General features: G+C 40.1%; 1 protein-coding gene across 1 annotated transcript in view; it reads left to right on the top strand.

Annotated features, from left to right (window-relative positions):
- The window catches only part of LOC140732195 (tomoregulin-1-like), a 267,865-nt gene that overhangs the window by 110,738 nt on the left and 139,970 nt on the right, over positions 1-17,157 (top strand). The window contains exon 2 of the mRNA XM_073054465.1: positions 13,211-13,302. Within this exon, the coding sequence (XP_072910566.1) occupies positions 13,211-13,302 (92 nt within the window). The remainder of the gene's footprint in view (positions 1-13,210; positions 13,303-17,157) is intronic.

Below are 17,157 nucleotides of genomic sequence, written 5' to 3'. Positions count from 1 at the left end.
CTCCAAGGCTGGTAGTGTTTTTGGAGGTGGTGGGATAGAGGACTGAGGCCATAGAAGGAAATGACAGATGTATTAGGAAAATTTTAAAATTGAGGTTAAGTGTTGATCAGCATATGCAGAGTGAGTTGGACCTGACACTAATTGGGACAAGGTAAGGAGAGTTTTGGGTGACTTAAGTTTATGGGAACTTGAAGTTATTATATTAGTGAGACTTGATTCAATCTGCTATGTTCTTTATGCATTAATGGGAAAGAGACAGTGTATACCTAAGGTGAGAGAATGAAAGCACAGTTTGATTAAAATAAAATAAAAGGCATAATGTTGCTAGGAGAGTGCTGTAGAACTCTGTTAATCCATTATCCAACTAGGATCCCAGCAGGTTTAAAGGAAGTGTGGGAACTGAGGACTGATTGAACTTAAAGGAAATGTGGCATTGATGGAGGTTTTTACATCTGATTCCTGCAGTACCCTCAACATTACAGGGCCCTGATTTGTTTAAGCAGGGAAGAGCATGCAATGTTTCCATTAACCCAGTAGTCCTGGGTCCTACACTTGTTTTGAACTCACTGGGGCCCATTTCCCACAAATGTTTTAAACCGTTGGGACCCCAGTTTCCACATTCTTTTGAAAATCTGTTTGATTCTATTTCCCATTCTCCTTTGAAACTTACCAGCGTTTTGTTTCCCCACCCTTCATTAAAACTTAATGGGCTCCTTAGAGACAAAGCCAGGAGAAATAATGGGGAATAAATAAATTCCTGAGATTTTCAACAACATGTTCTCTCTATCTTCACAATAGATGTTGCAATAAACATACAGTAAGTAGTAGGAAACAGTGCTCCAGATGTGGCTTCACCAGGGTTCTTAATAATTACAGTGTGAGATCTTTGTTTTATTCATAAGACCATAAGACATAGGAGCAGAAGTAGACCATTTGGCCCATCGAGTCTGCTCTGCTAATCAATCATTGGCTGGTCCAATTTTTCCAGTCATCCCCACTCCCCTGCTTAAAATGTTGATATTATTCCAGCTGCCCTTCACCTCACCCCTAATGGTTATGATTATAATGTTCCTTACTTACCAGATCCTTGCTTATCATCCTCCAGTAGCTTTCTCCACCTTCACCCTATAAAACCTACTTCTGGCTCCTCTTTCCTTCTTTCTTTGTCTTCCTCTCTTCTACCATCTACAACTCTTTCCCACCTGGCTCAATCTGCCTGACATCCATCATGACTGACAATACTCCCTCCGCTCCAGTCTAACAATCATCTCCATCTTCAGTCTCAACACTCCCCCTCCCTTTTTATACTAGTGATCCCCCTCTCCACTCTCACTCCTGATGTAGACCTGAATTGTTGATAGTTTCCACTACCCCCACCCTCCAACCCCATCCACCTGCCCAATGGCTCTCACTCCACAGAGACAGCCCCGCACTTCCCAGCTGATTGTTTGGTATTTCTCTTCTGGTAGAAGATGTCCAGAAATTGAAGCTATTTGTTATCTTTGGACCCCATCAGTTATTGTGTTCCCTAGCCAAGGAACCCATCATAATCCTTGCAATTGGAAAATAAGACAGAATATTATTAATTGCGTTGTCATGTTTTATACTGAGTTAACTTTCAGATATATTTGGCTGTATCTTTCTGGACCCAGCTTACTGTTTTTAGTCCCTGCAGTTAACTCAACCAACTGTGGAGACTTCATCACTGCCTTCAGTTGTGTCTTTGTTTTCAGATAACAACAGGGACTTGGGCAGTGTATGCACAGATACCAACCTCAGATACCTCTAAGGAGGTACAATGAAAAATTTACTTTGCACACAAGTCATATAGATCAATTCGCCATATCAGTACATCAATATAGTATAAGCGCAAAGCAATTATAGAAGGCAGAATAAATTTCAAAGATCAAAGTAAATTTATCATCAAAGTACATATATGTCACCATATACTGTTACGTATCCCGTAACTGGATCACTTACCAGCAAAGATAGAGAGGTCCGCTGAAGTCTGATGGTACCATTTTTAAATGTTTTTATTTATAAAGGGGCACAAAAGTAAGGTTAATACAAACATTCAGATAACAAATGTCGTCAATACTCAATCTAAAGCGCAGGTATAGTAATAATCAATAATAAATAAGCTCTATCGTTGTCTAGGGGTAAGGTATATATTGTCCGCTGTATATCTAAAAGTCTCTTGTGGTCACTGCAGTTCCACCAGCTGCCGTCTTTTGGGGTGTCGCGGTGGTGCACTTTTGTTGGAGAGAGAGAGGTAGAGATTGAATGGAACAGTTACCCGGCGGGTTTTTCCAACCTTTATGAGTTCGATCCGTCGGAGTCTCGTTGGGGAATGGCCGCTCACTTGTGGCCTCTCCTGTAGCTAAGCCGTTTTTCCGTGGTGAGGTCGCCAATCCCAGGCAAGGAAAAGACGCACACGAACCCCACCACCGGCTGTCGCTATTAAACGCTGTCACAGGATTTCTAACGTGTCTTCTGGTGCGTCTTGGGGGCTGTCTTTACAACCCCTCTTTTATCTGAACTCACGGGGTCTCAGATGTCAATCAGGTTGGGATGATGCAATCTCTCTCCATCTCTCCACCCACGTTGCCCTGAGGGTATACACGTAGTACAGTTCCCAATTCACAAAGGTGTCTCCACGAGACAATGACCACAGTCGCCAGCTTTTGCCTCGCCGTGAAACGAGGGACACCGCACGTATCTCTCTCTTCTCTTGGGTCATTGACCCCCCCTTCACTAGGGCTCTGGCGATTCTCACAAAGGAGGGGGCTGGGGTCATAACAATACACACATGAGATTCATTTGCTTGCGGGCGTACTCAGTAAATCCAAGAACCATAGTAGAACTGATGAAAGACCGCACCCTACAGGGCAGACAAACAACCAATATGCAAAAGGAAACAAACTCTGCAACTATGATCAAAAGAGGAAAAAAAAGCAATAAGTATTGAGAACATGAGATGAAGAGTCCTTGAAAGTGATTCCACAGGTTGTGGGAACAGTTCAATGATGGGGCATGTGAAGCTGAATGAAGTTATCCTCTGGTTCAAGTGTTCGATGGTTGAGATGTAATAGCCTGAACCTGCTGGTGTGAATTCTAAGGCTCTTGCACTTTCTTCCTGATGGCAGCAGCAAGAAGAGAGCATCACCCGGATGGTGGGGGTCCTTGATGATGGATTTTGCTTTTCTGCAACAACACTCTATGTAGATGTGCTCAATAGTGGGGACAGGTTTAATTCTGATATAATGGGCCATATCCACTACTCCTTGTGGGATTTTCCATTCAATGGCATTGTTGTTTCCATACCAAACTGCAATGCAGCCAGTCAACATACCGTCCACCACACATTTATCAAGGTATTAGATGTCATGCCGAAGCTTTGCAAGCTTCTAAGGAAGTAGAGGCACTGCCACATTTTTTCTGAAATTGCACTTTTGTGTTACACCCAGAGCAAGTCTTCTGAAATGATAACAATGTGGAATTGAAAGTTACTGACCCTCTCCATCTTTGATCCCCAATGAGAACTGGCTTATGGATATGTGGTTTCCTCTTGAAGTCAATAATCAACTCCTTGGTCTTGCTGGCATTAAGTGAGAGGTTGTTTTTGCAGTACCACTCAGCCAGATTTTCAATCTCCCTCCTCTATGATGATTCATCACCACTTTTGATATGGCCAGTGACGAATCAGCAAACTTGAAGATGGCATTGGAGCTGTGCTTAGCCACACAGTCATAAGTATAAAGCAAGTAGAGCACACAGGCTAAGCACACGGCCTTGTGGTGCACCTGTGCTGATGGAGACTGTGGAGAAGATGTTGTTGCCAATCTGATCTGACTGGGTTCTGCAGGTGAGGAAATCAAAGATTCAATTGCACAAGCAGGCATTGAGGCCATGGTCTTGAAACTTATTGATTAGTTTTGAGGGGATGATGACATTGAATGCCGAGCTGTAGTCAACAAAGTGCATCCTGATATATGACATCTTTGCTGCCCAGATATTCCAGGGTTGAATGAAGAGGCAATAAAATAGCATAAGCTGTAGACCAGTTGTGACAGTAGGCAAACTGGAGCAGATCCAAGATGCTTCTCATGTTGCTGTGGTTCATCACCAACGTCTCAAAACACTTCATCACGGGGTATGTAAGTGCTACTGGATGATAGACTTTGCCTAGGTTACCACGTTCTTCTTAGGCACCAGCATGACTGAGGCCTGCTTGCAGCAGGTGTGTACCTCAGACTGCCAAAGTGAGACGTAAAGGATACTGGTGAACACTCCAGCCAATCCGCACAGGTCTTTAGTACTCGGTCAGGTACTCCATCTGAGCTGGGTGCCTTCTGTGGGTTCAGCCTCCTGAAGGGATGCTCTCACACCAATCTCATTGACTCAAATCACATGGTCATCGGGAGCTGTGGGAGTTCAAGAAGATTCCTCCAAGTTTTGATGGTCAAAGTGAGCATTGAAGCCATTGAGCTCATCTGGAAGTGAAACCCTGTTGTCACCTACGTCGCTTGATTTCACTTTGTAAGGGGTGATAGGATTGAAACCCCTTATGAAAGAGGTTCGGTAGTATGTGCAGGCATGTGAGGTGTGTGTCTGGATCAAGGAGTCCCGTACCTGAATCCGAGGGCTCCTTCACCCCCTACCTGTTCCGGAAAGACTACGGGCGCACGTCTTCATGGACTTATTCATCTGCCATCCATGGGGAAGACTATCATCAATCGGTTTTTGAAAGCCTGCAAGTTCATTGCCTTGGAGAAGCTACCATTTGCAGCAGAGACAGCTGAAATTGTCCTGGACCAGGCTTTCAGGATACACAATTCCTGGTGGACGTTGTCTCTGACAGTGGACCACAGTTCGTATCACATTTCTGGAAGGTGTTCTGTAAGTTAATTAGGGCAACAGCTCCCCAAGACCTTAAAGATCAATCCCACTTTCCACATTCCTAAATTCAACCTGTCTGCACCAGCCCCTTAGCCCCATCTCCGTCAGCCCCGCCATCACCTAAGTTTATTGATGGGGAGCAGGTCTTCACAGTGGGAAGACTTTAGACTCACATACTGGTCAGAGACTGGGAAGGATTTGGACCTGAAGAGAGATGCTGGGTGCCTGAAGGAGATATTTTGGATCTGGCTCTCATCCACAGCTACTATCATTGTCTCTCCGATTAGCCAGGGTGTCAGGAGTCATCCATAGGGGAGGGAATCCTATTACGAGATGCACCCAACCTCAGCAGCTTCTGGGTTTAGATACTCTAACTCTCTGGAGTATAGATAGCTGGCACGGCCCCTTTAAGGGTTCAGGTCCGTCTCGCTAATTGGCAAATATGTTTTGGCGCCAAGAATTGAGTATTTAAAGAGCACCTAAACTGAAGATCGGTGCTCAGCTGTAAGCCCTACTAGTGATATTATATATATATATATATATATATATATATATAGTTTTGTGTTCAGTTCTTGATCCAGTTTGATACCATGACTTGATTCTTTCTTTGGATATCCATTATTTGCGTCCAATCCATCCTCATCAAGGACTCTCGTCACAGAACCTGAAACTCAAGCATATCCACCTCAGCATATTAACAGGAGTCTGTGCACCACCCTGTTTCCAGAAGTCAATGACCTGCTCTTCTCTTTTCCTGACATTGAGGGAAAGGTTGTCATGTCACCATGACACTAAGTTCTCTGTTTCCTTTGTTCTTCAATTCAAATAGCCAGACGTGATTCTCAAAGTGAGCAAGATGCAGTTCATTTTCAAGCCAACTTTGGTAATCTTTTTCCAACTCTGTGTTAACTTGATCCTCCTGCTTTCACTCTTGTTACAGAGATCCTCTTCAATGATCTTCTTAACCCTCATCCTGACTATTCTGAAACATTTATGGTTCCTTCCCTCATTTTACTGTTGATAACTTGAGGTTATCTGGCATTCTGCTGTGCGAATTCTGATTTGCATCTGTTCACCCCTGTGCTTCCTGACTAATACTATTGGTGAAAACTGACATGGGTTTAAGCCTTTAAACTTAATTTTTTTCTTTTTTAAGATGTTACTTACCGTAGATGTCGGATTATAAGCCGCTACTTTTTTCCCACATTTTGAACAGCTTTGAACTCTGCGGCCTTTAATACGGTGCGGCTAATACATGATTTTTTTCATGCCGCCAAAAACATTTTGCCTCGTAACAGTAGACCAATAAAATTGATGAGTAGTTCACAGAGGTCCAATGAAATTGTACGATAAATCAAGCGCACCTTCACAATTAAATTATTGTAAATCAGTCATTTGTACTCACCCTCATCAACATGGAAAACACTCGAAGAAAAGCATTGTGCTGCCTTTATGGCAGTTATTTAGTTTATAATATTTTCGCTTAGTAATTCATTTTCTAGTTAAAGTTAGAAGTGTTTTAACTATATTTGTTTTCTGTACTACATCGCGGGATGCTATGACGTCACACCTGGTTTCGGCGTGTCTTGTGGGAAAAATGCCAGTTTGCGATAAACGGGAAGGAGGGGGGCGAGCGGCATTGGATCTGAGCGAACGCTGCTTTTAAGTTAAAGGCGATCAATAACTTTTCCTGGTAGGCTGCAGTATATATATTTTTTACCAGTCGTTAGGAGATATTGGAATGTTGTTCAGTAAAAAAGTATACGCAACGTATATTTAAAAGTAGCCGCGTTACAGGCACGGTTCGAAAAAAAGCATTTGCAATATGTATTTGTTTATGTTACCATATGGATTTAATTAAAAGTTAAAAAATCCTCACGTGTAATATCTTTCTGTGTAAATATCTCATATTACAAGGTGGGACACCTGCGGCCGAAAATCCGGTGCGGCCTGTACAAGTAAAAAATTGATTTTCTTTCTAAAATTAGAGCCAGCGGCTTTTAATCAGGTGCGCTCTGTAGTCCGGAGTCTACGGTAAGTTGTTACCTTATTGTAGCTAAATGCACCATGTAATGATTTGATTTGTACAAACAGTTTGGAAGACAAGTTTTTCACTGTGTCTTGGTAAATGTGACAATAATAAGCCAATAAAAATACCAATATTAATATATATTTGATAATAATGAGGTGATTATTTATTGGATAATTTTTGAAAGGATTAAGCTGTTAATCTTTGGCATTTAGATGTGAAAGTTTATCTACAGGAAAAATACAACATTCTGGAAAATGTTGACAAGGTAGATGCCTTGAAAATAAGGCTAGAAAATAAAGTCTCGCAGTAAAGTTTTGATGTGAAGATGATTGTGCTCTCAGATAAATGAAATGTGTGTAGACTAGAGGAACTTGGATGTTCATTCTTTGAGTATATTTAAGGGAAGAACTGACAGACGGAAACAAAGGATATATGGAGTGGAAAGTGGCGGTGGTCTCACTGAGTGATAGCTGTGTGGCCCAGCTCAGCTCCCACTTGTCATATTCTTATGATCAAGCAAATTCCTATAGAAATTCACCACAGTTAGGCTGTACTGGTTCCTACAGGTTGCTACTCTTGATTAAGCATTATGCAAAGGAAAATGTTCTCTTCGTTCAACTGCTCTTGACAGAGTATCTGAAAGCTGTAATTATTAAATCTTGCCAATTTATTTAAAAGCGTGCTCACAATATCTGTCACATAAAATTATTTACACAACTAACTGGCTAAGAACCAGTGGCTTGCAACAATAAATGCTAATATATACAAATATTGACCACGTTGCCTGCTTAAGGTTTCTGCTACCTTTAAAGCAGAAAATGCATTGTATATTTTTCGACTCAGATGAACTTGCATCTCCATAAGTACTTATGTCTAGCTTGCCGTACACATTTACAAAACTTGTGTAGAGATGACACTTACAAAAACAAAAAGCCAAGCCATTTTTCTTTTATATCATCAAGTCATACTGCTGCTCGTTCCAGCGATTTGCAACAGCAACAATTGCGCAGGATGACACCATCACAAGCAGAGCAGTAATGTATTCCTTCCTGGTTATTCTTAAAGCTCTTTCAAAATTGCATTTGGGTATTTTGTATTCTCTGCTTTTTCACGGCAATGGAACATTAATTTTAAGATCTAGCTGTTAGTGTCGCAGAAAATATGTGTAAATGCTCTGCGTAGGGTCTTTAAAGAAGCAATTTTCATCATTGAAACAATTGCTCCTTCAATGTGTTTAATGTATTCACATCTTCACAAGAACTCCTGGTTTCATTTTCTTTAATGTGATGATTCCTTGATGTAGCTGTAATGAAACAATTCACAGTGACAGACCTAGAATGCATCATGAAATAAACTGAGTTAAATAAAAGACTTTCCCATCTCATTGTGAACATTAATAAAAGAAATAAGGGGCTGAAAATATGGTTCCCGACAATGTTATGGAAAAAGAAACTAGGAAGTTTGCTCCAATTTACTGTAATGATTTATTGAATGATGGCTCATTATATTCTCGAGAGGCCTCAGCAGATGGCCTAGGATGTAGTATGATGCTCAACCAAATGGGTACACGTGCTTTTTTTTTAATATGTCTTCAACCCCTGACTGTGTTGAGAAAGCTAATCTTCTACACAACAACAAAGTGGATTGCCTCAGTGGCTCAGTGTTAGAGAAGTAACAAATCGTACAATGTGCCCACACAGGATACATATCCAGCAGATTCAGTGAATGTTGGTTTAGGCTCAGCTGTGCTTCTGCTCATGGCAAATAACATCTTGTCAGAGTGTCTACACTTGCACATCAGGAGTACTAACCAAGTGAATTATTGAGTAGTTCCCAGCATGGAAATAAAGTACTGGATTGAACAATTGGATTGATAAGTGTTATGATCCAGCAACAATGAATTTCTGATTGAGACAGGTTTTTTATAACAAATAAAACATTTATTAAACACTGTTTTAAAAAAACCCCCAAAAATAAACAGACGACTAACTTAACTGGAAGTCAGCTGCTATACGGCAGCTCGAACAGTTCTTAAAGTGAGATATACGAACTCAGTTCTTTAAAGTAGTATTGCAAAAAAAGTCCAAAATGATTTACAGTCAGTTAGAAGAGACTTTCCTTGGAGTAATTAAATCCTCTTTCGTGATGTTACTGCTGTTCCCAGCTGAAGTATGCCATGCCGAGGGATTTATGATTGAAGGAAATAAAACTGTTTAAAGGCACTGACCTTTCCTTGGTGAAACTCTGCATCCAACTCTCTGCTCTTTTGGCAAAGCAGGAGTTATCGTGGACACAAGTTACTAATTCCTCGTACGAAGATTAAATAAAGGTCAAATCTGTTTCACCGTCGACATTAACTCTCCTTGATCCTCCAGCTTCCCGAACTTCGATAAATCTTCACTCTCTGACTGGACTTTAACTGGTAGTATTGTAGCAAAACTGCCGGCAATAACCTTTGAGACTTAAGGCAGAAAGTAAAACTCCACTTCAAAACAAAACTGCGTCATAACATCGAATACGCTGCAAAACAGTCATTGGTGAATTCAACCACAAACTGCCCCATTTCACAGGGAGGGGTTCTCCTTTTACACCCTGTTGAAAAAAACTATCACATGACCTCTCACTGGTGGGAAAATTACGTCACTCCACCTCATGCCCAACATAGCCTCAATTACATCATGGTCATGTGACAGGTACAAGATACCCACGGGTACGTAACATAAGAAATAAATTGTCTTGTTTTTGTAATCAAATCCTTAGATACAACTGTTTATCATCTCAGGAGTCTGAGAACATTTTTCACCCATTTACTCCAATAATTCAGTCCAAACTCATGTCCAACTATCTTTCATGTCTTATGAAATATAGTGTCCTCCAGGAATGCACTGTTGATGAGAATATTTGAAAGAATTATAACCTGAGATGTTCAATGTGTATATTTGTCTTATAACTATAATGTAGGGAACTGATTTTCACTCATCATTTTGCTAACGGAAAATTTTATGCATTGCTCTGTATGGATTTCTGGTCATTCATTTTAAACTTGGCCACTGGTTGGAAAAGACAGAGGTTGCATTTTCAAAACGTAATGGATTTATAGGTATTTGCTGAAAAACCCTGAAGATAGAAGAAATTTTATTCAATATCCAATGTTTATTGTCAAAAAAAATTAGTTAAGTCCAGTTTTATTTTATTGGACTGTGACTAACTAGTTGTAACATTAATGTTCAGTTGGTTTTGTTGATTCTGTATGTTTAATATGAGTGTGCCAGGATCAGCCAGGTTGGTTGTGTTTTCAACTGGAGGCAAACTGTAAAATTTACACAGGGGAGAGAGTTGTGGAGATTCCAGCCAATGCTGAACCAGTTTTCGGAAGAAAGAAAGATGGCATACATAACTGGAGGAGTAGGTATTAGGAAGTAATCATTCCCATTAAACTTAGCTGATTCAATGCTGTATTTTGGGGAATCAACCAATGGTTCACCTTGGCACATTTAGAAAGTTGATTTAAATCCTGCAGGTAGGAATTTCACTCTCCCCAGTGCCACAGTAGGTCATTGTTGATTTCCATAATTTTGCCTCTGCTCAGGAAGAATAGGTTACCAAATGGCAATTATACATTTTTCTTCTTTATAGGCACTTCCTCAGGGTAGATAACTTGCTTCCATTCTGATATTCTGAGCTCTCCAGTGATGAATGAGACTAATGTAGTAGTGCAGGGTATTTTATTGACAGATTGGGTTGTTGGATCGTTCGTGAAGTTTATGAAGGCTTCCTTTTGCTCTCAATGCAAGGACACGAATGACACTGTTTGCTCAGTGGAATTGGCTGAGTGTAGTTAAAGGCTCATTACTGCTGATGTTAACCAAGGAGATGGATGTTGGTCTACTTATCCATCTGGTGAATTTGGAGGTCTTTGTAGAGACAGATATTTTTGTTGCCTACTTTGAGTGGTTCAGGTCTCTGAAGCATAACCATATAACAATTACAGCACGGAAACAGGCCATCTCGGCCCTTCTAGTCCATGCTGAACGCTTACTCTCACCTAGTCCCGCCGACCTGCACTCAGCCCATAACCCTCCATTCCTTTCCTTTTTCCCCCAACTCTCAACTCGTGTCCTCTTGTTTGAATCTCCCCTACTCTCAATGGAAAAAGCCTATCCACGTCAACTCTATCTACCCCCCTGATAATTTTAAATACCTCTATCAAGTCCCCCCTCAACCTTCTAAGCTCCAAATAATAAAGACCTAACTTGTTCAACCTTTCTCTGTAACTTAGGTGTTGAAACCCAGGTAACATTCTAATAAATCTTCTCTGTACTCTCTCTATTTTGTTGACACCTTTCCTATAATTCGGTGACCAGAACTGTACACAATACTCCAAATTTGACCTCACCAATGCCTTGTACAATTTTAACATTACATCCCAACTCCTATACTCAATGCTCTGATTTATAAAGGCCAGCATACCAAAAGCTTTCTTCACCACCCTATCCACATGAGATTCCACCTTCAGGGAACTATGCACCAGTATTCCTAGATCACTCTGTTCTATTAAAAAGGACAGCAAAGATCATTTTGGTATAGATAGATAGATAGATACTTTATTCATCCCCATGGGGAAATTCAACTTTTTTCCAATGTCCCATACACTTGTTGTAGCAAAACTAATTACATACAATACTTAACTCAGTAAAAAAATATGATATGCATCTAAATCACTATCTCAAAAAGCATTAATAATAGCTTTTAAAAAGTTCTTAAGTCCTGGCGGTAGAATTGTAAAGCCTAATGGCATTGGGGAGTATTGACCTCTTCATCCTGTCTGAGGAGCATTGCATCGATAGTAACCTGTCGCTGAAACTGCTTCTCTGTCTCTGGATGGTGCTATGTAGAGGATGTTCAACATGGTACTGTATCATGAACTTAGACATGGCTTGTAATCTTAGATCATGATCATAAAAGTCACTTTTCCTCAGCTGAATGAAGGTTGTGCTGGTGCATTAAAAACAATGGTGAATTTCCACATCAATATCTGTCTTTGCCAAATTGTTGCTCTCAGGATATGGGGACTGGTCCATGTTTTTGAAGTTCGAAGTACATTTATTATCAAAATATGTATGTTATACAAGCTTGACATTCATCTTCTTTCAGGCAGCCATAAAACAAGAAACCTGAAAAAAATCATTTAACAATAGACTAACATACACCCAATGTGCAGAGAGAAAAAAGACATAAATTGTGCAAGCAATAAAAGCGAGCGACAACATTCAGAACTAAAGTGAGGCCATAGACACGAAGCCTGGAGTAGCCGGAGTAGGCCCACAGCCTCAGCCTTGGTTCGCACGGTGGGGCAAGTCGTTGCAGAGCTCACAGACACAAAACCCGTAACCACAGCCTCCATCTCAGTACTGCGGAGAGCAGAGTAAACATCATGGAGCAGCTCGACCCTCACCTCCAGTTCCCGACATTCAGCCTCTTCAATCCAGCCAGTCCAGGGTTTAACTTGTCTTTTAAGTGTTTGCCCGGGTCGGACCTGAACACGTTGTCAGAGAGCAGAGCTGTGAAACGTGGAGCAGGCTGTTAAGGAACCAACTTCCCATTAGGTGAACAATCTCCCATTAGGTCTGAGGATTAGCTCCACTCCCATGGAAAGTTTGTTGGAGATGAGGTGCAACAATGCAGTAAGAAACATAATAAAGGCAAGTGTTTGTGTTCAAACTACTGTGTTGTAAAGACTTGTGTCAGAGCAACATTTGCCGTGAGTCTTTACAATGCAGTAGTTTGAACTCAAACAACTTTGAAGTGCTGAGTAATACAAATAGAAATGACTAAAATCTTCAGAATTTTCATTCTAAAAGCCAGAAGTAGAAAATACTGGATTTGTGTATCAGATGGTAAAGGATAATTGCATGAAGGAAGAATTAAATCTGAGGAATTAAAGGCATTATTTTTCATACATTGACTAACAGCTGGCTCTAGCATTTTTAAATTTTATCCTGGTCTAATGCTTTACCTGAATGCTTTAAAATTAAATTCCAGAAATGTTAACACTGAGCACACCAAGTCTTGATATGTCATAACATTTAATACACCTGGTTTTGAAATTATAAGGCTCTTGTTAAAGTCTTGGTGCATAATCCTTGTTGAAGTCAGCAATTATTAAGACAAAACATGGCTATATTTTAATGCATCAGATACTTAATTTGTGAAAATTTGTGAATTTCAGAATAAATCAATTTTTCTGCCAAGTATTTAGATTTAAATCTCTTTTTGCAGATGATTTTAAAATATGTGACGAAACTACGTGTAAATATGGTGGCGTCTGTAAGGAAGTTGGTGGTGACTTGACATGCTCATGCCAGTTCCAAGTAAGTATATCTTTTTGTCTCTTTTTCTCATCTTAAAAAGGTGTTTCATTAATGTAGATAAAAATCAATGAAAACTGCCGATGCTAGAAATCTGAAATAAAAACAAAAAATGTTGGAAACACTCAGCAAGTCAGGCAGTATTTGTGGAAAGGGAAAAGTTAATGTTTTAATTCCAAGACATCTGAGTGTTACCTGCATTTTAGTTCTTACTTCATCAATACAAGTTGCTTTTGATAGAGAATTGTAGACATTATTTATCAACTGCGGTGTTTTTTTTGGGGTTGTTGCAGTCTGTAAGTTGTATGTCTATTTCCTACATGAAAACACTTCAAAAAGAACTTTTTTAGTTGTAAAGCAATTTGAGATATCCTGAAGAAGTGAAACTAAGTAACTGTTTCTTTCTTTCTTTCTTTCTTTCTTTCTTTCTTTCTTTCTTTCTTTCTTTCTTTCTTTCTCTCTTTCTCTCTTTCTCTCTTTCTCTCTTTCTCTCTTCTCTCTCTTTCTCTCTTTCTCTCTTTCTCTCTTTCTCTCTTTCTCTCTTTCTCTCTTTCTCTCTTTCTCTCTTTCTCTCTTTCTCTCTTTCTCTCTTTCTCTCTTTCTCTCTTTCTTTCTCTCTCTCTCTTTCTCTCTCTTTCTCTCTTTCTTTCTCTCTCTCTTTAAAGATTGCTCAACAACTTTAGGATGGAATTATCACTCCAATTAGTTTTGCTGGTAGCACAGTTAAAGAGTGTTGAAAAAGTTGAGTTTTATGTTACTGTAACCTTGAGAATTTCCATCCCAAGCTGCCTACTCTTCAACTGTTAGAGTATCCACCACATATTTATTTCATCTTACAGCCCTGAAGTAATACTGGGGCACCTTTTTAATGATGAGCAGTTGGCTAGTTTTATTTAAATAAAGTCTAAGCCCTGAAATAACTCTGGCATTTGCTATCATAACAAACAACCTTCCAATGCTCTCTCAACCCCCTCCCACCAGGTTCCATCACAGATTTTGGTGGTTTCTCATGGCCATGTGAAAGAGCATTTCAGAGAGTATGGAGAACCTTGAGGCCTTGCATCAGATATACACAGAAGGAGAAGAGGGAGTGCAGCAACCCACTAACTACTCACCCATCTATCTGCTGGGTTAGCCAGTTTCTGCTTTGTTTGTGGAAAAATCAGTCATTCCCACATTAACTTCCGTAGCCACTTGGAACTCATACAAGTAGAATAGAAATCAGGGGGACTGTTGTATGTCGAAGAAGTTCTAGGTTTGGTTTATTATAGTCACATGAGTTCAAGAGACAATCTTATGGAGGTCCGTTCAAGAGTCTGATAATATTTCTAATTTGTATTTCTCTTTACTGCCAGTGGCCCACTGATTTCTCAGCTCAAACAATGTTGTATACTAGTTAAAAACACAGTGATTAGTATGACAGATAATGAGAAATGTCTCCTTAAAGTACGCACTTGCATTAATTCTTGTATTTGGAAGAGTACTTGTGGGATAATAACAAGATATGAAGATAAGAATCCAAACTTGTGTAATTTTGGTATGAAGTATGACAATTGTTGATATTTGTGCAATGCATTGACTGGAAGCAACAGAGAATGAGAAGTAGGCTATTGTCAAAGTAAGCTATTTCTGCTTATGAAAATTAAAAATACTAATCATAACACTTTATTATCATGTGGAATCTCCATTTTTATACAGCACCCCCTCCTCCATTGTAATTACCTGTATGCAACTCCTATCATTACATATGCCTTTAATTATTCAAGTGCAGAATCCACTGCCTGCTAATTCCACCCTTTGACTGCATTAATTCAATGTTTTTCCAATGTACTAGTACTCCACTGCAATGCCAGATATTTATTGGCAGTAAATATATTTGAAGCCAAAACCTTCTCTATAGTGTGTAAGAATGTAAAGGCACAATCAATTTTAAGGCTTAGGAAATACTCAAGACATTGTAGTTTTGTGCATTCCTGCTTCGGTCCTACAAGCGGTGATTGATATGTCCGTGGCCTAAGGTGGAAGGAGTCAATTTTTGAAAACCTAGCGTATTTATTTTTCAACATAGTCCCCTCCTACATTTACACACTTAGTCCAGCGGTCGTGGAGCATACGGATCCCTTCTTTGTAGAAGTGGTCCACAGCAGAGGTAATTGATAAGTTCGTGGCCTAAGGTAGATGGAGATGAGTTATACAGCTCTCGTTACATGCACATGCAGTTCAACTCTTTGAGTGATTATGTAGAAAGTTTGAAGTTAATAACTCATCTCCTTCTACCTTAGGCCACAAACTTATCAATTACCCCTTGTATTAGCAGGGCTAGCATTTAATTTGGAGATGTCAGACCATTCACTTCAGTAGGGAGAAATCAAAATCAGAATAATCACAGAAAGTTTGTGACACTGAAAGAAGCCATTTGGCCCATTATTACCTTGTCAATTGTAAAAGCTATCCACTTTAACCCCACCTTCCAATATAAAAGCATAAAATATTGATACAGAATTAAAACATTGGGCCCACTGAGTCTGGTCTGCGATTAACTCATGACTGATATTTTTGAACCCCATTATTCTGTTTTCTCCCTGTCACCCTTAACCTCCTTATCAATGAAGAGTGTCTTAAGTACACCCAGTGACACTTATTCCACAGCCCTCTGTGGCAATAAATTTTATAGATTCACCACCTGAGGAAATCCCTTCTAATTTTAGTTTTAAATGAATGTCTCTCCATTCTACAGCTGCACTCTTGGATCCTGGACTCTCTTACTAATGGTAGCATCGTCTTCATGTCCACTCTGTCCAGACCTTTTAGTATCCCGTAGGCTTCAGTGAGATCGCCCCTCATCCTTTTGAACTCCATCAAGTGCAAGCCTGGAGACGTTAAGCACTCCAGCCAGGCTAAGCTTTTCATTTTCCTGAGATCATTCTCCACTGGGCATGCTCCAGAGCCAGCATATCTTTCTTGAGATATGGGGCCAACGATTGCTCACAATATCCAAAGATGGTCTTACCAACACCTTATAGAGCCTCAGCAGTACGTGTTTTAGTCATCTCAAAATGAGCGCTAACATTGCATTAACCTTCTTTACAACTGACTCAACCTTAAGGGCATCCTGAACTAGGAGTCCCCTTGCACTTCTGGTTTCAAAATTCTTTTCTCATCTAGAAGATAGTTTGCACCTTTATTGTTGCTGTCAAATTGCATTGCGTCTGTGGTCCTCCAGGTCATGGGCCGCCACGGTAGTGTAGTGGTTAGTGTGATGCTGTTACAGCTCGGAGTGTTAGTGAGCTCTGAGTTCAATTCCAGCACCATTGGTAGAGAGTCAGTACGTCCTTCCATGGAATGTATGTGTTTTCCCCAGGTGCTCCAGTTTCCTCCCACATCCCAAAGACAGACCAGGTAGTTTAATTGGTCACTGCATATTGTCTCGTGATTATGTTAGAATCATTAGGGTTTTTCAGGTGTGGCGTGGCTCAAAGAGCCAAAAGTGCCTACTCCACATTGTATAACTAAATAAATAAATACTTTACATACACAAGTACTTTCAAAATGTGAAGATCGTTTCTGCCTCTCCTACTGTAGAAAGCAACGTCCTTCAGACTTCTGCCATCTGTTGCGTGAAAACATTTCCTACATTTCCCCTTTAATTCCCCTACCAATTAATTTAATTCATGATCCTGAGGAATATCAGAAATGCAAGCATAAGCAAGATTTTCAGGTTGCATATTGTATACATTTTCTGATGTTAACTGGTACCATTTGATCGTTTTGGATAGCAGTGATAAAAAGGACATGGAGGAGGAGACGTGTACTCGGGTAGAGTACCAGGGACAGCTAGTTTGTCATATGAGGTACAAT

Source organism: Hemitrygon akajei, chromosome 8 (assembly GCF_048418815.1).
Source record: "Hemitrygon akajei chromosome 8, sHemAka1.3, whole genome shotgun sequence".
Lineage (NCBI taxonomy): Eukaryota > Metazoa > Chordata > Chondrichthyes > Myliobatiformes > Dasyatidae > Hemitrygon > Hemitrygon akajei.
The sequence above is the reverse complement of the archived record's forward strand: the minus strand, read 5'-3'. Positions and strand labels throughout refer to the sequence as shown.